Raw genomic sequence first — 27,332 nt, forward strand, 5'->3', positions numbered from 1 at the left:
TGTCAGACAAGCAAAATGCTAGTGTTTTCCATTATGTGGCAGATGCACATCTCCTCAATGTACTCAACTTGGTATACCAGCTCAATGCTCATACTGGAACAGACATTCAACTATGCAGAAAAGAAAAGGGCTTTACAACCTTCAGGTGCACACTTGAGTGTCTTACTTCACTAAAAAAAAGGGCTATGTTTTACTAAATACTTCACCTCTTTTTTTAGAGAAGCTGGCATTTTCTCTCTTATATCTCCAAACAAACTTATAATTAAAATCAGTGTTCAGTGTACATACTCAAAATTATAGTAGCTTAATTAGTATAAAAGTAAACTGGGAAATGAAATTGCAATCTAAAGACAATAAGCATATCTTAAAACAATAAAGCCGAGTCTTTAAAATTATGTATGCAGAGCTTTGCACAAAGTCCTGCTTTAGCAAGAACACTTGCTGAAACCCAGGTATGCGCTATACTGAACAACAGAAAATCTAAACAGGGGTTAGAATTTCTTTAAAAAGTAGTATTTTCTATGAAAGTCAGTACTTGGCCTGAATGCTGGTCAGAGATATTTTCATAAGTGGGTTTTTTTTTTTAAATGCATAGCTGGTTTTACAGTTAACAGTGCAGTTAACATTTTTCAGTTTAAGAAAGTGGAAACAGTTTCAAACTTGTGAAATTATACTCTTTAAATATCAGAACTGCTCTGCCTCCTTTTCTATCAAAAAGATAGAAAAGGTTGAAGCTGAAAAAATCCCTTTCTAAATTCCTACAATATTTTAAATAACCCAATCCATTATTTTTGTCTCATTTATTAGCTAAGAAACTTCTTTTAGTAATTTTCACTTGTGATTCTAATCTCATACTTTTCCTAAGAAATAACTTTTGGAATGGGTTCCCACAAAGTAACTTTTGAAAGAAAAGAGGATCTCTATATTTACATGGTTTCTCATTAGAGGTAGCTTTTGCAGTTAATGCTGCCACATAGGATAAGTATGACTACTCCTTTTCCCTCTTACATCAGCTCATGGAGGGCTGGGAGGGAAGAAGAGATTTGTGGGGCTGCTGCAACCATTTGTTCAGCCAGCTGGGTGAACCCAGCAAGGGCCATCACCTGACCTGCACTGAATATCTTCACCAGCTGGAGGGAAACATGCTGCCTCATGTCTAAGCGAAGAACAAGGAACTTCCCTCTTGGACAGAAAGGGAACAGAGGAAAGTTGAGCAATAAATTGCAATTCAGTCATACTCTTTTTCACGTCTTTTTTAACACTCTGCTTCTAAAGCAGAAAACCAAAATTCTAATTTCTGCTAAGGATTAGGTAAAAAAGCTGAGGAAATTACCAACATAGAAATAATTTAGCTTATAAAATATTTAATTTGGAAAAACATGAAATGAGAAAATACTGTAAAATCTTCTTTCTTAACATACAATTTCCAGTGAAAGGGAGGGATATTTCTATCACACAATCTGGTGATTTTTAACTAATTTTCTGTTCCAAAACATAAAATCATGAAATCATTTGGGTTGTAAAAGACCTATAAGAACATTGAGTCCTGTCATTGACCTAACACTGCCAAGTTCACCACTAAACCATGTCCCTAAACAATATCTTTAAAATACCTCCAGGGATGGTGACTCAACCACTTCCCTGGGCAGCCTGTTCCAATACTTGACCACCCTTTCAGAGAAGAAACTTTTCCTATTATCCAATCTAAACCTCTCCGTGAGCAACTTGAGGCCATTTCCTCTTGTCCTATTGCTTGTTACCTGGGAGAAGAACCAACATCTACCTCACTACTATCTCCTTTCAGAAAGTAGAAAGCAATAAGATCTACCCTGAGCCTCCTTTTCTCCAGGTTAAGCAAGCCCAGTTTCCTGAGACTTGTAGTTTAGGCATGGAAAAATTCAAGTGCTGATAGTTTTGTTATAATCTTGTAGGTCCTCCCTTATTCTAAAGATTCTGAAAGAAAAAAAAATTAAGAGTACAGAAATTGAGTTTTGAACAATGATAAACTGATGAATGTGGAAAGTATCGCTTCAGCAGTCTTCTAACTTTCTTTCCTGTAATAACAAAAAATAGAAACTGTTCCAAACATTCCTCATATTAATCCTCATGATATGCAGAGTGTTGGCAGCAAAGTTTCTAGTTTAATCAAGCCAAACATTATTCATAAAATGAAAGAAATACTAAAATTATAAGTTGCCTTTCTGGACTTTTTCCTATGATGTGTATTGCATAGACTAACTACCAAGCTAGATCTCTGAGTATGATCAGGATTAGAAGAGAATGCTGTCGGGTGAAGAACAAGCTCAGTGCTGTCTGCTTCATTAGCACACACTGAGGAATTGTGAAGATGCTTTCTTTTCTTACAGTCACAGGAATACATGAATTCATAGCACAAACACACACAAAGAAGACGATTTGCAAAAATTTTGTAGAAATGTGGGGAAAGTAAGGGGTCACTACTTGAATTACCATTAGTAGTTGTTTTCTTTAAGCTAGTGAACATATCTTACTACATAGCTTACTGGAACTACCTCTCCCTCCAACTGAGACCTGGATTTCTTTCTTTTGACAACTACAGCAGTAATTTACAGGTCAGATATTAATATTGGAATAATTTTAGTATTGTTTCTAACTTCTTTTAATGTTATTAAAAACCAGATGGATCTATGTATAAGATCCACTGAGCAATAAATCCAACATGATAACAGCTGGAATAGTAAGATCATAAGGATAATAATTTATGGGAAGATTTCTACCATATGTTACAATTTATTTTACCTATACTGCACTTATGAAAAGAGAGGTCAGACTTGTCAAAATAACTGGAAATACATTAAAATTTATCTGTCTTGTTAGATTTGCAACTACTTCAGGTTGGAGGAGAAGGAAGATATTATGCAGTGGTTTTTATGGTCTTTCCTTAGCAGAAAGTGCAACCTCTCTTTTTTCTCAGTATGGGAAATAAGTATTCATCTTCTCATTCAAAACAGAGTATTTCCAGTTTAGTATAATAACTGATGGCTTTATTATCTGTAAATAAGCATGATTTATCCATGGAAGGAAATTTACAAAGTTCAGTTTATCAGATAGGGATGTACTTTAGACAGCCATCTATCCTCAGATGGTTTTTGTGCAGTCTGCCATTTTAACTTTATTTTACCCAGATGTTCATCAAACATCTATTTTAATCACTCAGCTAAATTCAGCATTTTTTTTCTGTAGCATTCCAGTCATCATGACATTTCAGACATCTCTATCTCAGATGATCCCAGTACTCCCAGTGTTTTTCCTGGTACACATGCATGACAGAGATGAAGATTATATTCGCAGAATGCCTTCTCACAGAATTTCTCTCCCTTGCCTCTAAAGCACGTTGCTGACATTTACGTAAGTGTTAGAAAATTGGTTTATGTCTTAGGAGTCCATTTTTCATTCAGTTTAATGACACATTTGAATAATTTAACTATTTGTGGTGGGTTCCTTTCGTAAAGCAGCTGCTGCCAAAACAGGTATGAACATAAATGGACAAAGTCATGAATTAGACAAAATAAAAATCACACAGGACTTAAAATCAATGTCCTTACTTTCTCTGCAGAACATCTGTAAAGATGACAGTCTAAAAATGACGTTTAATAACACAGAGGGTTTATATTCTGCTGCTTGAGATTTAAGACAAATCACTAAACATGGAGATCCATAAAAGCCACCAAGCTTGAGTTACACAAGGTTATTTTGGATTGGCATTTTAAGCTTTTGTTAATTATCCATATATATATATTATTTTTAATTTCTTAAATATGATGCAGTAGTTTTCTCAATTTTGTATTAGTTTTAAACCTACATGTAAACTGTAATAATATGAATGAATAGGAACAGCATCTCTTATAAATCTGTTAAAAATGCTACAAATGTCAAGACTATAAATCAACATATTCCCACTGCATCTTGTCAAATTACCTTAACTTTTACTATGTTTTGTCTTATGGATATGACACAGCATGCAAATTCAGGCATTTAACTCAGCTGTATTCACAAGCTAAAGACCCAAGGATCCTCATAAGCACAGTGCAAAGACAGGAGTTACCCATTCTGTGCTTCACAGCAAGAACATATCATCAAGATTCCTAGTCTGTCTGCAGATAAGTCCTTATGCTTATTTAAATGACCTTCATCATACATATTTGAAGTTTGATGGTCACTAACACTCAATTTATAGATTTGTGCTGAGTCTACGTGTTTATACCCCTCTAGATTCTATCCAGAATTTATACTTTTGGAAATTGATCTAAAGGACACTAAATGTAAAGTTAACTTTTCCAGGATGATCTCTGAATCTTGGCTCTAGATACATGTTTTCAGCAGTAATGGTCATATTTTTTTTATCAGTGGAAATATAGTGAACAGTGAAATAAAAAATAAAAAAAACCTTCTCAGTAGGCTTGCTATTTCATATGTGTTCACCGAATAGTTAAGTACAACCTCTCTTTCAAAAAATGCTTAATGAATTCTGCTATTGTTGTAAGCACTGCTGATGCTTAGGAAAACTGGAGTTCCTCAAAACGTTTTGGAAAACTTTAAATACTTATTATTCAAACAGAAGTGTGTCTAAGGTTAGTAACAGGAAGTACAAGTAGTTGGTAATTAATGTCATATTAAATTTTATTACTGTCAACATTTCACAAAAGGAAACATTACTTTAAAACAGTACTTTAAGATCCCCAGCTTTTATTGTTCTGTTCTCTCTGAGTAAACTCAAGCCATAAAAAAAATAATTTCAGGATTCTTAAATAACTGCAATGTGAGTAAGCACTCTGAAGGAAAGAAATTCACTGGCTCAAAACAACTCTACCTGTGTGTGGGGGGGGTGGTCAGATTGAGTTCTGCCAAGGCGGAATGGTACCATCCTTCCTTCCTGGCTCCTTGAGGATCACTGGTGCAGCCAGGAGCTCTGCCCCACATCGCACCCTCTGGAGCCCCTAACCCAGGGGCACACCAGGATCCCCACCTGGGGAGGGTGGCCACAGGGGGCCAGAGTAAATAAAACCAACACCATGAAGCCTCCACATTGTCACGGCCCTACTGTCTCATGTAACACTCCAGTCCCGGAGCTACTTGTTCATGGGCTTAGCCAGGAGTCTTACTTAAAAATATATACAGAGGGTTTTTTAATACCTCGAGATAGTGTCAAGAGAATAAGCCTCAGACTTGTTCCCAAGAGGTATTTTTATGGATATTTTAGGGGAGAAAATAGGGGAACTTGGCAGAAGTTCCAAAGGGTGCCACACAGGCTATACAAAATGTTCCACCACAATACTGACCCAACACACACTAGAGTCCTCAACACGCAAGTCAAAATCCAATACCTCCACAACACTTAAGTCAAAATCCAACCTCTTCAGCTCCAAACCACCCAAAGCATCAAGAAAGGAGCAAAGAAAGAGAAGCAGAGGGAGCAAGAAGAGAGAAGGAGAAAGAGGGAGACACAGATTATATAGCTACCATTGGAAGCTTCTTATGGAAGATCAGCTTTCACACTTCCAGATGGCAGAGCCACGACACATGGCAAGTATATGCCTTTGGTTCTGTCTGCTCTGGTCCCTGTGGTCAACTCCTCTAGGCAAGGCCTCTAACCCACCAGCCTCTCTGGGGTTCCAGGACAGGGTGAGGGCCAGTGTCCTCACTGTCCCTGCCAATCTGAGCGGGGTTATGGGGCTCCAGGTCATGTGGTGTGTTGAAGTTTTCCTGGGTTATTTGTGACTGACAGATACTCCAGGGCTTCCCCATGTGGGTTCCAGGGGCTGCCATGAGGGATATGATGTCACCCCACCTCCGTGAGGTTCTACTCATCCCTTCCTCCTCCACACACACACATACACACACACACACACACACACACACACTCTCCCCACAAGGTGATTCTGACCCAGTTGTTACTGTTCTGGTATCTACCATCTGAACATGTGGAAGCTTGAATTGCACAGGACTCAAGGTAATTGCTATAATTCTCTCTTTTTCTCTTTCTCTCTTCCTGTACTTCTTCTTCTCCTGATCTCCTTTCTTGATATTTGGGTAACTTAGAGCTGGATGGGTTGAATTTTGCTAAATTGTGTGGGGTTAGTATGTGCTAAGTCAATGTTTTGTGAAATGCTTTATTTTAGTTGAATGCTGTGCTTTGAACTTTGGCCAAGTTACGTTATTTTCTAAAGTTTACCAGTAAAAGCATGTTATTTGACCTCCCAAGAAACGTGTGTAGCGTCTTCTCCCATGCGTTCTCTCAAGGTATAAAAAGAACTGAAGGCCCTTTTAATAATCTATCAGGTAGATATTTCGAGCCTTGTATATTTTTTACGTAAAACCCCTTCAATGAGCTCGTAGCATGAGCCTGGGATCTTAAAGCACTAACAAAAGTGTGTTTAAGTTTTTCCTTTGTTTCATCTTTCAAAAAGATGATAATATCAAAATTCAAATAAAATGTAATAGAATATATTAACTTGTTTTTAAGATGCTTCTTACAGTGTTATGCATTCATTGAGAAACTTGGAGTTTAATCAGACAGTATGCATTAAGATATTATATTTTTGTCCTATTCAGAGAAGCAATTTAATTATATGGAATATGTAAACTATTATGATGATGTCTGTAAGACTATGTGGAAGCATGTTTTTATTTGCAGCAAAAGGTAGAAGCAGTGTCAAAAGAATTATTTTAGTTACATAGCTACTCTATTAGCATTTTTTTCCCTCCTGAAAGTAATTATCTGAAGAAAAACAAATCATGTGCAAAAAAAAAAAAAAAAGGGTAACTCGCAAGTGAAATTTAGTATTAGAAACTGTGCGATTTAGCATCATTTATGTGTTCAGCCTTGGGTTTCATAAAAGAAATTCCAAAGAGGTGTTCATTAATCTTGTCTTTAGAAGTAAAATCCAAATCATCTTTAACTACAAGCCAAGGTGTACCAATGGTGTAAATCAAAACCACTGCAAAGCCACTGCATAGTTGCCAGCAAAGAAATATTTTTCATTTCAAGACTCAATTCTTCTGGCTCAGGTACTTGCCACAGAACTGACTGGACCAAGCTGCTAAATGCACCACACATTTATATAACAAAGTGTTTTTCTGACTTAAGGTTACACATACAAAACAGCCAGAATTTAAAAACAATTTACCTAACCATGTTTTCCTATGTCAAATGGGAATTTTTTACTTACTCTATCTGTGATAAACCATTACCTTGGTACTTACTTCCCCTGACTTAATCCAAAGAGCCATGAAAATAAACCTGATCCAATTCAGCAGGCCTGCTTACTCCAATTTTCAGTGATGAAAATGTTTTTTTCTGTCACACTCTATCCCCCATACAATTCCTCTGCTTTGATTAGCAAGTGTTTTATCAAAGTATACAGACCTGTTCTTTAATTCTTCAGGCAAGGGTGCCCTCTAAACCAGAGACATGTCAAATGTTTGCACAATTTAAGTGAACACATGCTGACTTTTCCAATTAAATTAAAATACGTGTTTGAAAACATCATAAAAAACACCTTCTAGAAGGAAAAACAAGAGTTTATGTAAAAGATTGATGAGTTTAATTTCTTATTTTTAAGATTTTCCATATTTCAAATATTTGCAGTTTTGATGATTGATGCTAGTATTATTGCCCTTTCTTACCTAACTTGTCATTTTTGCCACTATCAGATGGATAAAAACTCACAGTCGACATTTACCTCTACCTTCCCACTAGAACTGAGAGAAGGACAGTTAAATGTCTGATGTGTTTTGTGCTGCTAACCATCCAAGTATGAATAATTTCATTTCCTATTAAATTATCGTGAAAATGTTTTCTTTTTGTACTGGGAAAATAATTAGTGAATTATACTTTATATGACTTTACATATACTTCATTCACTATTCATTCCTCCTATTCTTTTTTCCTTTTTTTTTTTTTTTAAGTTCTGTGTGTCAACCATAAAGAAAAGTAATTCTTTTCATTCTGTCCCAGCATTTTTCTTCATTATTTTTGACAAATATAAGTTGATCTTCTTAGGCTTTTGAAATGCAACCATTTCTACCAGACCTGTAGATAATAACAAAGATTGATAGTGCTTTATGTAATAGGCCAGAGCTTCACTGAAGGGCAATAACAAATGTTCGAAGAAACAGTCATTCAAGAATATATTGAGGAAATGTCAACATTATTACGCCAGCCACACTACAATCACATCCAGCTTCTTGTGTTAATATATAGGAAACATATCTTTTGAAACATACATTTTATTATCTTTGAATTCTGACAGTTTGTTTGCAATTATCATTCAAAATTAGTAATTTGTAAGAGTGGAAATGTTGTAATGCTGTAATTATTTAGAAATGAAAATAGAAAAAGAATAGTATTTTGGTATGTAAATATATAACTTACCTTCTCTGCTGATTGGGCCGTACCAAAAAAGATTGGAATAAAAGCTAACCAAATTATGCAGGTTGTGTACATAGTAAATCCGATGGGTTTTGCTTCATTGAAGGTCTCTGGAACCCCTCTTGTTTTAATAGCATAAACAGTGCATGTAACCATCAGGAGAATACTATATCCAAGGGAACAAATGAGAGAAAGATCTGAAATGTCACATTTGAGGACTCCCCTGGCATTTTCTGGGTCAAGTGTCCTCTGCTCTCCGTAGTCTACAATGGTATGAGGCGGATCGATACCAAACCAGATGAAGACTCCAATAAGCTGCACGGATATGAGGCTGAAAGTGATCACCAGCTGGGAAGCTGGACTAATAAATTTGGGAGCTGTGACAGACTTTTTGCCTTGTTCAAATATTCTGTGAATCCTGTTTGTTTTGGTAAGCAAGGCAGCATAGCTGAAACACATGCCAAGTCCTAAAAAGATCCTTCGAAATGAGCAGACCACTGTATCTGGAGCTGCAATCATTAAAAAAGTAATGGAGTAACAGAGAAAAATCCCAGTCAGGAGCACATAGCTGAGCTCCCGGCCAGAGGCCCTGACGATCGGTGTGTCATTGTACCGGACAAATGTCACGATCACAAAGGTGGTAGCAATTATACCAAGAATAGCTATGAAGACGGGCACAATGGCCCAAGGAGAATGCCACTCCAGTTTGATTATAGGGATGAGCTGGCAATCCGTACGGTTGGCATTTGGTCTCTTATTAATGGGACACAGTTCACAGTTGAATTCATCCACCTGGTAATGGTACCCCTCACAGCGTTCACAGTGCCAGCAGCAGGGCACTCCCTTCACAGTTTTCTTTCTTTCCCCAGCTTTACAGGGCAGGCTGCAGACAGATGCTGGATGAGTACGTTCTCTGTTAGCCCACTGCATGTCTTCTACCTGTGGGTATAAAAAATTAATGAGACTTCTATTTTCCTTCATTTATAATATCCTAATCCTGGCCACAGGTTTGTCATAAATCACTTCATGCTGACAGCACAAATACAGTTTACCATAATAAGAAACCTGTTTCTTTCCCTTGCATTGACTTTATAAAAGTGTTAAATGATTGTGTCCAATAAATCATTCATGCCACAAGCTTGATGAGTGTCATTAGTTTCTATTTACCTCTTTATTGCTGACCAAATTGACATCTGTAAAGATATTTATTGACTCCAGGCTAGTTTAAAAGCAAAAAACCCTGTATTCAGTGCTTGAAAAGTTAATCACATGCAAATATAAATATCAGTAGTTCTCAAACATTTAATTACAAAATAAGGCTATGTGAGCTTCAGAGAAATTTCTGGTACGATAAAGAAATGGATTAAAATCTACTTGCATCAGCTGACAAAGAGTGACAGGAAAAAAGATGTGTGATGCCACCTCTTCCACAAATGTGGATACCTTTACTTTTCCACCTTTCAAGTCTTGAAATGCTCGAGTGTTTTGTGCATATTTCTAGAAGATTAAAATGAGTATATACTGCTTTCTGAATAATAATGGGAAAAAAGATATCATGGTTACTACTTTAGTTGTCCTGATATAAAAAGTCCGGGGATCCTTTTGTAGCACAGAACAATATAAATCCCAGCTTTCTCCACTCCAGTACATGAACAAAATATACTTTTTTTCATCCACTTATCTGTTCTTCCTGCATACTCTACAAACAAAATCTGAAATTGAAACTCGTGGATTCAAAGCATTTCCTACTTTAAATTCTCACTTTGTTTTATTCCAGCTGTCCTTAACCTACTCTTAGTAAAAACATGTTATGCAGAGGTCAAACTGTGTGAACCAGAGCAATGCACGGAGTAAAGAGCCGGTTATAGGCACCAGAATCACTTCGTGCTGCTCCCAGGCCCCACCTTTCATTGCTTTGTTAGGTGGTGAGCTCTCAAGGACAAAGGGCTTTCCTTATTCTTGCCTACTAAGTACTTAGCACTTTTGTTTCATTTGGAGGTTTTATTTATAAGTGGAACAGCAGTAACAAAACTTCAGTCAGGAATGTTTTTAGTTTCTTCTGGAGGAGGACAGAATGAGGACAGCTTATCAAAAGGGATAATTTTAGCCTTTAAAGTTTATTTTTCCAGAAATGTTTAACAGATTTGAGAGGAAATCACAATGTAGCATTGCCAGTATTACTTTCCTTCCTCAGAGAGCCAGAGCACCAGTTACAGCACTGTGCAGGGTGAATGAAACTGCAACAAGCAGACAGGCTTTTTTTCTCTTCTGTGCCTCACTATTATTCTCCACTTGAAGGGGCAAAAAAGGGACCACACAGTAACAAGGAGACAAGAAACGTCCCTATAACCAGCTCTGTGAACCCTCAGAGTTATCAAGGACTTCAGTGACAGTGGATTGGTCCTGAAGCCACAGAAGTTAACAAGATTTTATATCAAGGGCTGTGGTGACTACACAAAATACATTGTCTGGTGACTATGGAAAAGGAAGTCATTTAAGCAATTAGTTTCCTAAAACCCACAAGAATAACCCAGTACTGCATGAAACAGTTTTTATAGAGCTCCAGCAGAGCATTAGACATGCTAAGAAAATGTCCACCTCTGTTACAATCTCCAGGTTTTAATCACTGAAATTCTCAAAGCCCGCATAACCCCTGCTGTTTCATCTACTAGATATGAGAGAAAATATGTTGTGATGAAATCAGTGTGATAGGAAAGACAGATTCTCCTGTAGCTATGAGAATAAATATAAAGCTTGTGATTTAGTCACATACTAAGATAAGGGGGGCAACAGTAGGCATGTTCATTAATCCAGATCTCTGGATAAGTTTGGGATCACTCAGAAAAGAACAGTACTATGTATTTGCCAGATTATAACACACAATACAGAATCACCAGGAGAGCAGACAACACCTTATCCAGCATAAACTTAGAATGGCATGGACAGGCAATATCTCATCTGGCAGAAAGCCTGACAGGATAAAGCTAAGGTGTCCAATTCTTAAACACATTTGAACTAGTAAAGTGAGTTTGTACCAGATCAGCATTTAATACCATGAGGCTACAGTGCTTCTTATCTGGCATTAAGCATCCTAAAGTCACATTTACTGTGTTGTGAATCCATGGCTTATATAAGTTCAAAGAATTCCTTTTTGTCTCTCAGAGTTTCTACCTTAATTAAAAAAAAAAAAAAAAAAAAAAAAGAGGGAGAGAGAAGAAAGAAAATCCTTTTATTTTACAGCTTTTTTATTTTACAGATTTTGCATACTTCTGTCTTGACAGTATTTTAATTGACTAAAAATATGCTTAAAAGCTCTTCCTGGTTGGCAAAACTTTAGAGTGCCTCAGGATATCCATCCCATTGGCAACAACTGATAATAAATTCCTATTTCTGAAGCTCACTGGTAAAGACTCATATTAGGTTTTTAATTCTGATACATGTGACACATAAACTACAAAACATAAAATTTCCAGCAAGGAGCTATAAAGTTATGAATGTTGGAAAATTCACTGGATAAAGAAACTTTTTTTCCTAATAAATTAATTATTAATATAAGCACTATTAACTGGTTACTGATAGAACAATTTAAACAAGAATGGACTCTTAGAGCATAAAAAATTCTAAATGTAGAGAATAACCAGAATGAATGGCTAGGGCAGGTGGATTGTACAAGGTATAAAAGCTATGTTGTATGATCTCTATTGTCTGGATTACTTTTCTAAGTAAAACAAATATTTAGGGTGACTTATATTTCTCAAAAAGCTCTTAAGAAAAATGTTATGAGTTCTTGCTCATGAGCTTTTTATTTCATTTTATTTTTCAGAAGAAAGAGAAGATATATTCCCAGGAAACATTGGCCAGTGTTTGAAACTGGAAATCCCTTTAAGATACCTGCATATCTGAGAAAATTCTGGTATTGTAGGATTTTAACTCTGGAAGTGGGTGGAAAGATGGGATTCTCACATGAACACAACTATCTGACAATTCAGTTTATAGCTACATTAGGAAGTAACGTGGCACGGTAAGAACTAACCAACAGAGCAAAGGTGTTAACTGAGGGCTTGACGTTAACATTGGTCTGTATTTGAAATTAGAGTCTGCAGAAGAAGGTTATTTTGACCTAATTTTGATGTAGTTCAGTGAATTGAACACTGATAATGATTAACAAAGAATAAATGTCCCTCTGGAAAGCATATCCTGTTTTCATTTCAGCCAAAAGCAATCCAGTTCACAAGGCCCAAGACCCACACCACTATGAGCAAGTGTGCTAAGTGGGAATAATTAGTAGATTTATTTCAAAAGCAGACTCCTGTTTGAAACTAAAATGCTAATGCGTGTACACCCTCAGAATGCTATTTCAACAATACTGTAGTAGAGGCAGAGTATAGGGCAGAGGAACCTCAGAGTGAGCACGGTGTGCTTTTATTACTCCCAAACAGATCTGTCAGGGGTTTCTGTATATGCAGTAGTTAATAACTGAAAAGTCATACTACTTTTGGTCATCTGGTGCACTCCCAGCTCTCCCAGACTGCAGCAGTCTTTGATTGTAATGTATTTGTGATTTATCATTTTGCATAATATAAAAGTAACAAGTAAATCCAGTACAAGACACAACTACAACGGTCTTAAAGTTCTACTAGTTTCTTTGGATACTGAATGTATATATCGAGGGTCCCAGCTTCTAGAACCCATGCAGAAGATGCACTCATGTCATTCTTTTTCTCTCTTTATGTGCTAGTACTATTGATCCCATTTCTTCTCTGAGATTAACTTTAGACAATAAATGACAGTAGAAACTGTTAAGAAACAAGAAAGAGAAGGAGGATCATTTGGGGACATAGAACCAGAGACACTGTATTATTTCCAGAACTACTGAAAACTTGTAATATCCAAACTTTAAACGGAGTTGCTGGATGCTCAGCCTCTTCAGAAAATCGTAATTTTATATATAGACATAAACACTTGGTGGTGAAAATCTCAAATGTGCGAAGGGGAACTTAATAGAGCTAATTAATTTAAATGAGAGTTAAGTACCTCATCTGTTCAGGTGCTTTGGAAAATCCCACTATGCTTCCATCACCAGTTTTCATAATCTAAATACTTTGGAAAACCTGACCCAATGTGATCTAAAAGTTCAAAAACTAATTTCAGGGTAACTTAACCTTAGGCAAACATTTGCAAAGATTCTCATGGGAGAAAGAAACTGACAAAGAGTGAAACAGGACCCAGACCTAAAAGAGTTAATGAGATATCTTGGCCTGCTAAGAAACCCCAATACCTGTTCTGCTGGAAGAACATTTTAGGACCACTGGTTAATATCTTATTCTGTTCTACTCACTGGACCAAAGGCCTTATGGTAGAAGAAATAGGAGTAGTACACACACAGTAATAAATTAGGTAAACTAGATGTTTGAGTAAGATCTAGAAGGCCCAGAGCCAGGATTTTGCAAGCTTGAAGAATTCAGGTCACCTAATTGAAGAGGTCAAATTGAGGAAGATGTCCATGGCAACCACCAAAGGGATGAAGGCTTGAGGAGAAGACCCCCACAGTAGAGCAAGTTTGTCCAGTGCGAGCTGGCTTGCTCCCAATGTTGAATAAACAAATACCTTGCTGCTTAAAGATAAAAAAAAGTCTCTGAGCAATCTTTCGGACCAAGATTTTTGGAATCAAGAGGCCAAAACCAGACAGAAGACAGAAAAGAAGGGGTTTTTTGCCACTGAAAAAGAATTAAGAAGTTCTGAGTTTCTTCAGCTTTTAATGATTGGGTCTGCAGCACTCTTTATACTTCTCAGACCTTGCTGAGGCTGAGTAAGTCTCAGATTGTTAAGTACCCTTGGGTAAACATGGTTTCTAGAAGACTTATTTGGTCACCCTAATTTTTGTGTGTCATCTAACTGCTGTTCACTATAGTATGATACATGACAAGGTAAAGTTCATTGCTAAATGTATCTGAACTCATCTAAGTCAGCTGGACTGGGATAGCCTAGTTCTGTATCTATTATTCATGATAGTTTAAGCATTATTATTTTGAGTAGCTTCTCTGAATTTAGAAAGTGTCTGATAGATTGATGTGCTATCATGAAGTACCTTACATTTCCCTAAGATCTGTTTCCATTTTCTACTATTCCAATGCTTATCAGAGTGAAAACATCAGAAATAGTATGACAACGTGTCTCTAGGACACGTATTAATTTTCTATGAAATGCATCATCAGACAAAAAGAGAATGGCTTCATTGCTATTTCAACAGACATAAAAATCATCTCTACATGAGATATTTGCCTGATGGAGCTGCAATTTTCTTTAACGTTCAGGACTAAGATTTGCTGTTCAGTAAAACCTTCAAATACAGACGAAATGTCATTTCATATCAAAATGAAGTAAACACCTCTGTCCTTCATGAACATTAAAAACACAATTCCCTCTAATATCTAATAATAACACTAAAAATTAATGATGTGAGAACTGGGTTAAAACAATATGAGATTTACATGGCACAGTATGAGTAGCTCATTCACATTTCTGGCACCTATGTTCTTCCAACAATCAAGCAATTCATTCATTAAGCAATGCCCTCAGCAACTGGAGAAGAGTGATCAAAATGTTATTAATAGGTCAAATATAATTTCTGAATCATGTGTCCAATTAATGTGTACAAAACCACTCTGTTTTCCATTCTTCATTACCATGGAAAAACTTACTTAATTCAGCAACTGATGGACAGTCTTCAGAGAGTTTATTTCAGAGGACATTGGGTGGGTAATATTTAAATGTTTCTGATTATACTACATTATCACTTGCAGGAATTTTCATTTTTCAAATCTTATCTCAGAGCCAGACATTTATTAAAAATAATGAAAAATATGTGTTTAAGGATATTATTGTAACAGATGGAATTATATGAGTTCTGGACAGAGGAACGCAAGTGATATTTGCAAGAGTTGTGAGAACAGACAAGTATCCTATTTTGTAGTCAGCCAAGACTTTTGAAACATCAATACTCTTACATATAAATTTGTATGAATTTTAATATGTATTCATATTCTTAGTTATAAAAATGACAAAGAGCTGAAATTTCACCTCTGGCTATCACTAGGAGTTTTTCTTATTTCTGTCTCAAGTTCTTGGAAGTATTTACCTTCTGACAAAAATGTTCATCAAAGGAGCATAGCAAGTGAGTTAATTAAGGTAATTTCATCTAATATTTAGCTTTTTTAATTGTCTAGCATGTTTATTCTCACAGTAAAAGTTGAAGTTTTTAATGTACCTTGTCCAGTCAAGTCATCCTAACCATCAGAAAAAATTAAATTGAAACTGTTTAAACTGAAATGAATTCATTATGCATCTAAACATAATGATTATTGCATTCAGTCTGCCAGATTTATCCCTCTAGAGAAAAGCTTAAACCAGAGTTTAAGTGGGCATGTGCAGAAAGGAAATAAGTCAATGACAAAAAATGTATTTTAAATTAAAATAAAACAAAATAAAATAAAAAAAAAACAAAAAACAACAAACAAACAACAACAACAACAACTTAGAGTGACTCCAAATTGTCATGCCAGTATAAAATCACTATCATTACCAAATTTGCCATAATTGCTGTAAATTATTTACATCATTCACCCAATACAGATGTTTTTCCTAACAGCTGAGGTGCCATTTTCTGGAATTTCAGGCATAGATATCCCAAGACTTTTGCAAAGAACATGGGATTATAACTTTGGTTTTAGCACGTACTGGTTAAAAACTAATGCAGTCTAATATCAGTTTAAAAAGGAGTCTGAGAAGATTGATCAGGTGCAATGACTATTAAAGGATCTGTCTGAAATACTACAAGACAAATAATTCTCATTTTCTTTAGGATCAGAAGTACAGGTTGTTGATAGAACTTAAATGGAAGCTGGATTTCTCCTAACTGTGAATGCACCTGCTCAAAGTTCCTCCTAGGCAAACCACTTATTATCTCTATCTCACAGCTTCCTTAAAGGAAAAACGGTTACATTTAATGTTATTTTTATTTGAATATCTATTTACATGTATGTATGTATAATTATTTATATGCAAGTATGATATAAAATGTCCTGGACTACAGGAAGGAAGGAAGGTTATATTATTAGCTGTTCAGCTTTGGTCTCTAAGCTTGGATTTAGCCTATGTAGCTCTGATACAGTCTGACTCTCTCAGTGAACTTAGGCAAGTTATTTGACCTGCTTGCATCTCAACTTTTTGGTTGCCTGGAAAGAAGCTACCATGCAGACAGGAGGAGTGGAGATGCTTAAGTTTAAATGTGACTATAAAGTTCAAGTAGAAATATAGCTGATGTCCATTGCTCAGGTCTAGAAGGTTTTTTGCCCAACAGGGACTTATATTTTAGAAAACTTCTAAAATAACTTTTACTTTTAGAGTTAAACAATATTTTTTCAAATAATTAATACCAGAAACATAATAATTCTGTGCTTCCTCAGCATGTCAAAATCTTTCCTGTCATCTGCAGTTTCCAGAACTGCAATATCACCAATCTCTGGAATTATTTTTAATATTCTGGACATATTAACAAGTCATTTTCAGCTAGGGTAAAATAATTAAAGGGAAGGATACTGTGAGGTAATGCATAAAAATAAAAAGTAAGAGTATAAAAAAACAAAAAGTTTCTTATTCTCATAAACAGGAAATGTTAAATACTAGCCTTACTTTATTAATGCAGGTATGTTATTTAGTGGCCTGACACCGATGCTCTAATTTTACTTCAAAGAAACCAACCCTACTAATTAAGTCATATAATTGATGACTGCTGAATAGTTACATAGAGGAACACACTGTGGTAATCTAAACTAGAGAGACTTTAAACCCCAATCTTTATATGATTTGGGATAAATTTTAGTTTTTATTTTTTTTCACTTTTCTCTGGTGGTTTGGTTTGTACTGATGGGCTACAGAAGTGCTGACCATAGCAGACTCTTGATACAAGAATAGGAGGAGCTGCAATGTATTTTCTTCTTCAATATGCCAAACAGCAAACATTAATGCAAATGGAATACCTGGGAAACATCATTTTATTCTCATATGGCTTAGGGAGTAGGCTAGCACAAAGCGCACAGTTACTGTTGCTACACTGTGTAACTAATTCGACTGCATGGAATTTTACAGCAATCTACTAGGCACTTCTATTCAATATATACCACATTTTTTTGCTTTATGGAAAGTATGAATTACAATTAATTTTCAAGCACCTGTTTCTGGAGATAGTCTCTCTATTTACAAATGAGACAAAAAACCCCACAGTTAAAGCAAAGAATCCAAATGAAGAAAAGTACACCACCACAGAAATATCCTATTCAATATGACATCAGCAGAATTCAGAATTTTTGAAAGAGCTTTCAATGGTTTACTTTCTATATTTTGAAAACACATCATTACTACCAATGGATCAGACTGCAAATCAGGTTTCTAAAGTTAATCTTTTTGCAGACCACTTTCATGTAGACAATCTCTATGATGTATCCTTACCTAGAGGACTTCACTGCCATTACATGTCCCTGACATGCACTTGGAGAGAATTTAATGAGCACTTACAAATAAAACTCTTCATGTACACACAGGGATTGAAGTCATTATATGCTAACAAAAGCAGACTGTACCATAACTTTGCCTATATAATGAAATATGTTCAAAACAACTCAAATTAAAAACAAATAAAACATTAAAAAAATTTGTCAGATTTACATTTTTTAAAGAAATTGTTTTTTTAAGACAAAATCTTCCACCATCACCCTTTTTTGTCAGCTGATTAGTTTTGACAGTCTCTAGTACTAAGGCCATTTGAACCATAGAGCTTGGAAGTACTTTTTATTTCCTACAGTTGATGATGCAGAAATAGCCTGCAAGCACCCCTTAAAAAATTTAGTGCTTTGAGAAAAGAGAAGAAACCTGGTTCTGGCAGAGTTCTTTACATCACTTTCTTTGTGCCTGGAGAATCTCCTCAGTTCTGCCCAAGGCCCATTACTAGTTTAATAGTTTAGTTGCATTTCTTGATGATGCTCCCTCTCAAATCCACTGCTTTTAGCTACAGTTACCTAAGTTAGAGTTGGCTTTTCCCAAGCCCAATGCTCAATAGCTACTATACTTCCTTCCAGTCTGTCCGATGCTTTTCAATCCCAATGGTGCTCAAATTCTCCCCTACTTCACAGCTCAGAGTAAACAGAAGGAGCACAGTCGGTCAAGTACAGTTGCCATTTGACTTTAAAGAAATTTAAAACAGATTTTTTTTTTTTTATTTTTAGGACAACGTCATTTAGTAAATCCTGTTGTTTAATGAAAAAAAAAAATCCACCATGGTATGCTTTTAATTATTGTATTGGTTAAATGATAAGTTTGTCAAGAAAAGAAGCTGTTGCCCCCAAACTCCTTCATAATGACCTGTAAAAAATGTACAGCAGATTTAGGTCAGTCCAGTAACTTCAGTGCTGTTATGTTAACAAGCTCATGGCCCATACTTATATTTATTATTTCTTAAGGAGATGACTTGTCACTCTTTTTGTTGTCTTTAATATTCAATTACTTTAAAACTAGAAATTAGTCAATCATAAAAAGCCCCAGTTCAGTATGAAAAAAAGATGTTGATGGGTTTTAGTTTTAATCCTACCTCACTATTTTTCAATGGTTTAATTTATTTCCTATATCTTGAGGGCACTGTGTATATGAAACTCTGAAATGAATGCTTCTAAATTCCAAACTGCACAACCTTTCCCGCGAAGTAGTACCAACACACAGATAATATATTCTTTTTATTCCCACACTGCTCACAGACCAAGACCTCAGTTGCACTAAGGACTATACAAATCTGCAAGAAAAATTTATGGTCTCAATCCTAAAAAATTCATAGTCAAACCATAAGGTAAAGGAGAGCACTGTATTGGCAGAATACAGAACAGAACATGCTAAAACCGATAAGGCAACAATGATCAGCATGATAGTCAGTAGCCATAGCACACCTCCAAACTGTGGTTTTTTGAGGAAATATTGCCAAAAAATATTTTTAATAAGGGAACTGAAAGAAAAGAGTGGGGTAATTTTGCATCTATTTCTCGAGCTTTCCATTCAAGCATTAGCAGCAGCAAGACAGACAGCACAAAGGCATTAGCTTCATCAATGGCCTCTCAAAGAATAACATAAAACAGAGCTGGAATATCCTGTGCTTCTCAGCTTCTAAAGAATGTTTCTCCAAAGTAAAGCACTTTAAATTTTGAGAAAAGTTGCCCTCACCTCAGCAACTTTCATTGTGTGACAGAGGTACAGACAAGCTCAGATGAAATGTAGGGATCGAGTTTATTTCTATGTCTCAAGAAAAGAGTAACTATATCTGAACTGTTCCTGACATATTTGTCTAACCTGTTTCTCAGAAAAAAACCCTGTTAATATGTGTAGTACATACTACCCTGAAGCACTTCAAAATCCTAAACACCAAGACATACATTTCAACACTACTTTGAGACGGTTTCCCACTATAATAGCACATATCAGATATTTTCATAGTAATAATTTTGAATTTTCAATGCTAGATAAACAAAATAAAGTCACACAGGCCATTTAAACATAGTTCCAGCTGGGTAACAAAACCATACAAAAAACTAGTTCAGAACAGACAGAAAACAGACTGTGTTTTATACTGAGATTTACAGCAGCAGGGGAAGAGCTCTCACTGCCAAGTGTGTGCTGCTGCTTAGAATGAAGAGACAATAATTAAGCTGAAAATTCTGTGGAGAGACTTGGTGATCTGGAAGGTACAAAAACAAGTATGAGGAAGAATTTTAAGTTAGAGAAAGTGCCACACAGCACATTTAGTCAGGGGAGGTTAAAAAACAGAAACAAACCCAAAAATCCTTCTTACTAAGGAAAGATATGAATATGTTGAAAATGAAAGGAAGTCAGGGGCTTTCATACCGACTGAACATATTGAGGTTTATTCTACAATTTATACAGAGTTGAGATAGAAAGCTTTTGACACTTTATGGGGAAGTATGGAGAATTTGCAAATAGGAAGCATAGTGCTTACTCTCAGAAAAGAGGGGGAAAGAAGAATCCAGGGAATTATCAATCATTCAGTTTAACTTGAATTCCCAGAAAAATACAGAAAGAAATAAGCAAACACATTTCAAAAACTTAGAGAAAACAAACAAGACAAATAACAGTCAAAAGGGATCTGTCAACAATGAACTGTCACTTTTCCTTCAGTGAGACAATAACAGGAAACATGGATGAGAGACAAGCAACCAGGTGTCATTTATCTTAACATTAGAATGATTTTTGACATCACCTTAAATTACACTCTCAGTCATAAGCAATCTGTTGAAACAGATCTAGCCCCTAAAGGCTAGGTGTAAATTATATTAGAAAGCTGTGGAAAGATAAAATTTGTAGTTGATTTACCGACAGAAGGGAAGGGATGACTCAGGGTGTGGCCTGGAAAGGTCTATTCTTAGTCTGCTATTATTTAATACCTGTAATAACCACTCATTCAGTTTGGATGATAAAATAGAGTGTATGGTGATCAAATTTGGGCAGTAACACTGGAAACGATTCAAGCTATGCTGAAGGTCAGGACACTTATTCCAAATGATACCATGGAGTCTGAAAAAATGAAGCATCCAGTTTAACCAGGACAACTAACAGTACATTATGGGTCAGGAAGGACAGGGAGATAGCAGCTCTTCAGCAGAAAAAGAGGTCTCAGGGCTTTAGTAGATTATGATATACTGAACCGATGTCATACTGTTGCAAAAGGGGTAAATGCCATCCAGAGAAACATGGATAGATACAATAATCTTTCCCCTCTGCTCTGCGCTCATGAATATATGAAATGATGTTTCTGCTGTACTCTGCACTAGCAAGACTTCAGCCAGAACACTTTCTGAAGGTTAGATCATTGTGTTTCACTTTGAAGGCGAATCAAATGAGAAGCCCAAAGGAAATCAGCAAAGATCAGGTGTGTCTAGAAAACAAGCTCTATGTGACTAAATTGAAAAATTTTCTGCTTTTGTTTACAAGGAAAATACTTCTCTAAGAAGCGCTAGGGAAAGAAGGTCTAAGTAAAAGGAATTATCACTACCACAACAATAAACTGTTTTCCACATAGACTTAAAGGAACTTAAATCAGTTTGTAAAATACTAACCACCCGGTATGTGGAAATCGAAGTCCAATTTGGAGACCTATATGTGAATGAAAAACTTTCCAAGGATTGATGGAAAAGTTGTCCTTACCTTGCACAACCCAGAGGAAAAAAAGATCCTAAATAAGTAACCAAGTTTATAAACTGAAAAATCTGATATGGCTTTCTTCTACAGTTCTTACTGAAAATATAGACAGTCTTGTATTTACTCACAAAACTTCAAGTGTAGAAGTCCAGTTGCTTGTATCCCTCCCAGCATTTGCTCAAGGCATACAGGACGTTGCCTTTGAGGGGATTATTAGCAGACCAAACCCATCAAGCAAATGAAAGCCAGAAAACTTAAGAAGTGATGGCTGAAGGAAATGTCCCTGCCTCTGAATTACTTACGCAAATTCAGTCTGTGCAGCTCACCTGTTCCAAACAACCCATAGTGCTGGAGATTGTCCAGCCTCCCAAGGCAGCCCAATGCTCGGTTAGAATCTTTCAGCATGTCTCCATTAGGTCTCTCTCACTGTAATTCAAATCCACTACTTCTCCTAACAGCCAAATTAACTATGTCTGACAGTTTATTCTTTTCCTGAATAATCTTTTCTGTACTGAAAGAGATTAACATAACCCCTCTCAGTGTAGTCTTCTTCAGACTAAACAATCCTAGTTTGCCTAAATATTTCCTACAGGCCTACATTCAGATGGTTGATCTTTATGAGTGCTTGCAACTGGACTCTCTCCAGCTACTCTACTTTTCCGAGTGAAGTCACAGTTCTGCCAACGAGCTCATAGCAGTGGGGAAGAGGACAGATGAATTACATCACAAAGCCTGGGAGTTCCTTGCTGCAATGACCTCTGGCTATGCAGGTCAGTTAACCATTCCAAAGCCATTGCCTAGCTTTATACCTAAGTTTTCCATAAAGTCGGGGTTTGCTTGAATTCCTGTAGTTACCAAAAACAGTACTGCAATCCTCCCTGTTTGATCCAGTCAATTCCAGTCTATCCTACTGGTATATTCAACACTAAATCTATTTCGTGCAAACTGAAGTTACAATGAGATTAGCTATTCTAATCATTCCCTGCCTTAAGATGTATTAACACAGTATCACCACTACAATCAGTGATATCACTTTGAAAAATGCAGAAAATAATTCACTTCCTATCTTTAAATAATTTTAAAAAAATTGTTTGGGGATTTATCAGGATGAAAAATCCTGGATAAATATTAGATGACTATCTTAAAGAAATTAAAATAATAATATTGGAAGATGAAGAGAAATTACAGCAAAGCAAATAGAAAAAATAATCATATAGTAACGTTCTGCTAACTGCCAGTTATTCTCTTTCATCATATCATAACCACAGAATCCCTCTCATTTTCCATTTAATGATTTTTAATAGTAGACTTTCATTATGCAACGAAAATGAATAATAATTATAGTAATTTAATCTACGATTTTAAGCATACTTTTAAGCATGAACATTTTGTTTCAAGATTTAAAGGGCAACTCAATTTTCAAATTACAATACATACATAAATTTCTATGGGGAGGAAGGAGAAAGATGGAAGAAACTGGGGAATAAACATGCTCATACTCCACATTTTACACTGGTACCTCACAAAGAAATTCCCTGCAGATTGCTGCCAGCTATGCATAATCCAAACTACCTGCTATGCCCAGTAGCTGTCTGTCTATGCTAAAACTCATAACATTAGCTTGTACCAGGGGAGCAGCTAACCCTGCTCTGAGGTCCCATATATGAATGTAGAACTCTCCAGGAATTCATATAAAAGCTCCTGATTTTTTATTGTTCTATCACTGCACACTTGTTTTTACTGCAGAAGATAAAAGAATATTTTAAAACACGAGTGATTTATTTTATTTGTCGTGCATGACAAGGCCTCCTTTCCGGTTTATTGAAAAAAACAAGCATACTCCATGGTCCTGTTGGCTATGGTTGTTCAAAGGACAATTCATTCTAATCATACCACTTCTTACCAAGGATGATCATAAAAAGCTATAAAATATCTACCATCCACTCAAGAATTCTGTGACAAATTCACAACCAAGCATGTAACTGCAACACTATGTTTCATTTGAGAAACCTGACTTTCACTCACCCTGACAAGGTGACAAAAAATCCTTATTCATCCTAACTCTCAAGCAGAGACTGTTTCATTGGCAATTTGGTATCATTCTAATGAAGAAAAATTGGTTATAAAATTTCAGGATATCTTCCTATCTTTTATCCATTTTCCTTTTTTTTTTCCTCCAGAGAATCAGTGAAGTTAGTTGTCTGGGGAGAAAAAAGCCTATTAGGACCAAAAAAGTAAAAAACTTCGGAAGGAAGACATGTTGTCGTTCTTTGGTTATTCTAAGCTCATTTGCTTCTGAATCCAAGTTCTGTTTTCAGTCATGTCTGAAATAGCATCTGTTCTGAAAATCTTTTAATGCTTTCTCAACCTATTTCCTCTCCATTACAAAACTTTTTATATGAATACAATCTGCAACGTTTCAAAATCATAAAATCCTAATTTTACTGCACATTTCTTGTACTTTTTTGTCTTGTCTACATTTTGCAACTACTGTAGCCTACTACTGACTTATCCCTTCAGTCTAGCATTGGTTCTTGGTGACTACATTTTTCATATTGACCTAAGATACTGACAGTAAAATGGAACAAATTCTGAACCATACTTATTGACCAGTGCTAGGAGCAGGACTAGCTTTGCAAAACCTAAGTAGTCTAAAAACCATAATGGTTTCTTCTACTTTCAGTCCTCTGTAGATTAAACGAAGACAGCAGCATAATTTTGAGAAGAACTAAAAACATTTTTGCTTGTCTCATTGAGTTATATTTTTAGCCCAGCATCAAAAATTTTCAGTCAAATAACATGGATAGAGTGTAAGTTTGAACTCTACTACCCTATTACATATGGGCAGAAGAATACCCTGCAGGCCATATGATTGTCATATTTTGTTTATAGATATAATCATATACAGCACTAAGTGCTCCTGTTATGTATTTCACTGTACTATGTTCTTTTGTTAAAAAGGGCTTAGGTTCAGCTATTTGAAAACATCTATCAATTATATAATAGTTACCACAGGAAAAAAAGAGGCTCTCTGGTTTCTTTAATGAAATATAGTGGCCTACAGCAAAGCTTGAAATTTATTTGGTGCAGTTACAGAAAATGTCAGAAGCTTTTTGAGTCATTTTCTTTACCATTAGAAAGGAAACTAATGCATTTTGAATCTGTAACTTCCAAAAAGAATTGACTAATTTCAGTGTTGATGGTTTCCTTTGGGATTAGATACAAGTCAAGAGTCCTAGAAAAGAAGAGAAATCAAAAACTGATTCAAATATCTTTGCGATCTTGTTGCCTGAGGGGAAGCTCTCTGTCAACATGGGGTTCCCAATTTTTACTAGTTCGCCTAACACTCTGCTTAAGGCTGATGATGATTATGGCTGTCTCTCTGATACTTCATCACAGAAGTGTAATTTTAATTTATGGTTCACTTAGTCATAAATCAAGATCATTATAGAAAAATGGATACCCCTGAGCCATTTATATCCTCAGTGCATACACTGCATAAATCTGAAACCTTATGCACCTTATTATGTCTAAGAGAATGTTAAAAATCTGTTATTGTAAAATTTCTTTTGTCTTTCAACAGAACTCTTGTGTTCTGGTGGACAAAAAAAAAACAACAAACCAAAACAAAACAGACAACAAAACAAACACAAGTGAATTCTGCCTTTAAAATGTCACTGTTTTCACTTGAACAAAGAATCATAGATTGGCCCAGGTTGGAGACAATTTAGTCCCAACCTGCCCTGTCATGGGCAGGGATACCTTTCACTAGACCAGGTTGCTCATGCCCTTATCTAATCTGGTCTTGAAAATTTCCAGGGAAACATACAGTTTATTTGATATGCTTCGGATTTTTCCTTAAGGAGTAAAATCACATTAATGTATATCCACTCAAGCTTTATAACTTCATCAGCTAAATGCATGATTTTGAAAGCATCAATAATTGTGTCGGCCTGAAGACCCATGAATCAGAATTGCTACTTGGAAGAATATGGACTTGGATCTACATATTTTTCATATTGGGATATTTAAACACAGACTTTGGTAGACCAAAGCAATGTACAAGCTTGAAAAGCAATCTGAAAATGTGTTGAACTGAATTTAAAAAGGTGTGTTGGTTTTTTTTTTAAAGTCAAAATATAAGATTTTAAAATCATTTAGCATTTTAACTTTTCTTTTTCCAACTGGCATTCAGTTTTAAAAATAGAAAGTTCTTCGGAGGAGAAAAAAAGTCACTCAAAAATGAACCAGAACAAACTGAATGCATTTCTAAGGAAAGGAACTGAGAAACTTGTTATTAAAACTTTAGGATTGGGACTATTTCCATCTACTACCACTGACAAAAGCCATCAATCAACATCTCAATCTAGCCCTTATTACAACACATGCAATACAGAACATAGTTTCTAAGAGAGAATTCATTATTAATCATAAAAAGAACTTGATTTCAAACCATAAGTTCCAGGAAAAGCAAGCTTGTTTTTAACAACTTTCCTTGTACAGAGATTACATGGTTGAGAGCTCAAATTTGCTAAGCCCACATATTTGTAGAGAACTTTTACGTGTGACCTGGTATGCAAAATACTTTTGCAATATGAATAAAACATAACTTTTGCAGAAACATCTACCTTTGCCTGGATTTTTATTCATTCTGAACACCAGATTTTTTTTTGGAAAAAAGGATTTTAACTATCAGAGTTTCTTGAAAAATAAGTTCTCTTTTTCTATTGAAGAATAAAAGAAAATTAAGAAAGCAAACAACAGAAAACCCTGACAGTTAATGTGTAGTCCATGATCAGAAGTTCTAAGGCCATTATGTTTTCCTTCAAAATGATACTAAAAGTTTTTGAGGTCTGATTATTTCCAGTACATTAAGACCACTTAAAGCCAGGAAACCTTAGAGAGGAAAAGGACTTTACACCTCTTTACTAAAAGAGGTGTAAATGTACATGGTCAGAATCAGCAGGATCTTTGAGATTACGGTTTGATGTTTCCAAATACCTGTTTTCAGAGTTTCTTTGTGTCTGTCAAAGATTGAGATACCGTATTCAAACTCAAGAATCACACAAAAAATTAAATTTTTAAGTTAATTATTCCTTCTTAATTTATTTTCTCTACTGTATATCTCAGCATTGTCATGCATGTGTTTGTTTTTTAAGAATTGCAAGAGTACTACTGATCAGTATCATGAAGTTCCTATATCTTGAAGTTATAGTTGCTTCAGATGAAATCTAAAAGGCCAGTTGGCCTAAAGGAGAGCATTAATGTTACTGAAGTCTATAGGGAAAAAACAGCATCAAAGATACAATCGTCTCTGCAGCTGGTGAAGCCTGCTGGCAAAGATCCCCTTAGGGAGCATGATATAGAGTCTTTATCTAGCCAGAGTCAGCATTTTCTGCCCAAAGGGAAAACCAGCACTGTACCAGGAAAGGAACAAGTCTGAAGCTTGACGACAAGGACCCTGCAGTGTCAGTGAAAACTTTGAGGAACCAGAGACACCAGCAGAGGAAACCTGAATCCTTAGCATTGGGGTCAGAAACAGGACCAGAGCTGGCTACCAGGTGAGTAGGTCACACAACAGACCTGTTGCCAAAACCAGATATAAAATATCAAAGAGCATCCTAAGGAAAAGGAAAAGGAAGGAGAGAAGGAAACACAAAAAGGAACCTTT

The 27,332-nt window shown here is 35.8% G+C and overlaps 1 protein-coding gene across 5 annotated transcripts in view; it reads right to left on the reverse strand.

Annotated features, from left to right (window-relative positions):
* GRM8 (glutamate metabotropic receptor 8) overlaps window positions 1-27,332 on the reverse strand; it is a 333,772-nt gene that overhangs the window by 38,037 nt on the left and 268,403 nt on the right. For all 5 annotated transcript variants that reach the window (XM_027639805.1, XM_027639809.1, XM_027639807.1 and 2 more), the window contains exon 9: window positions 8,414-9,349. In XM_027639805.1, coding sequence (XP_027495606.1) covers window positions 8,414-9,349 — 936 coding nt within the window. The remainder of the gene's footprint in view (window positions 1-8,413; window positions 9,350-27,332) is intronic.

Source organism: Corapipo altera, unplaced genomic scaffold (assembly GCF_003945725.1).
Source record: "Corapipo altera isolate COAL_440 unplaced genomic scaffold, ASM394572v1 1b, whole genome shotgun sequence".
NCBI classification, from domain to species: domain Eukaryota; kingdom Metazoa; phylum Chordata; class Aves; order Passeriformes; family Pipridae; genus Corapipo; species Corapipo altera.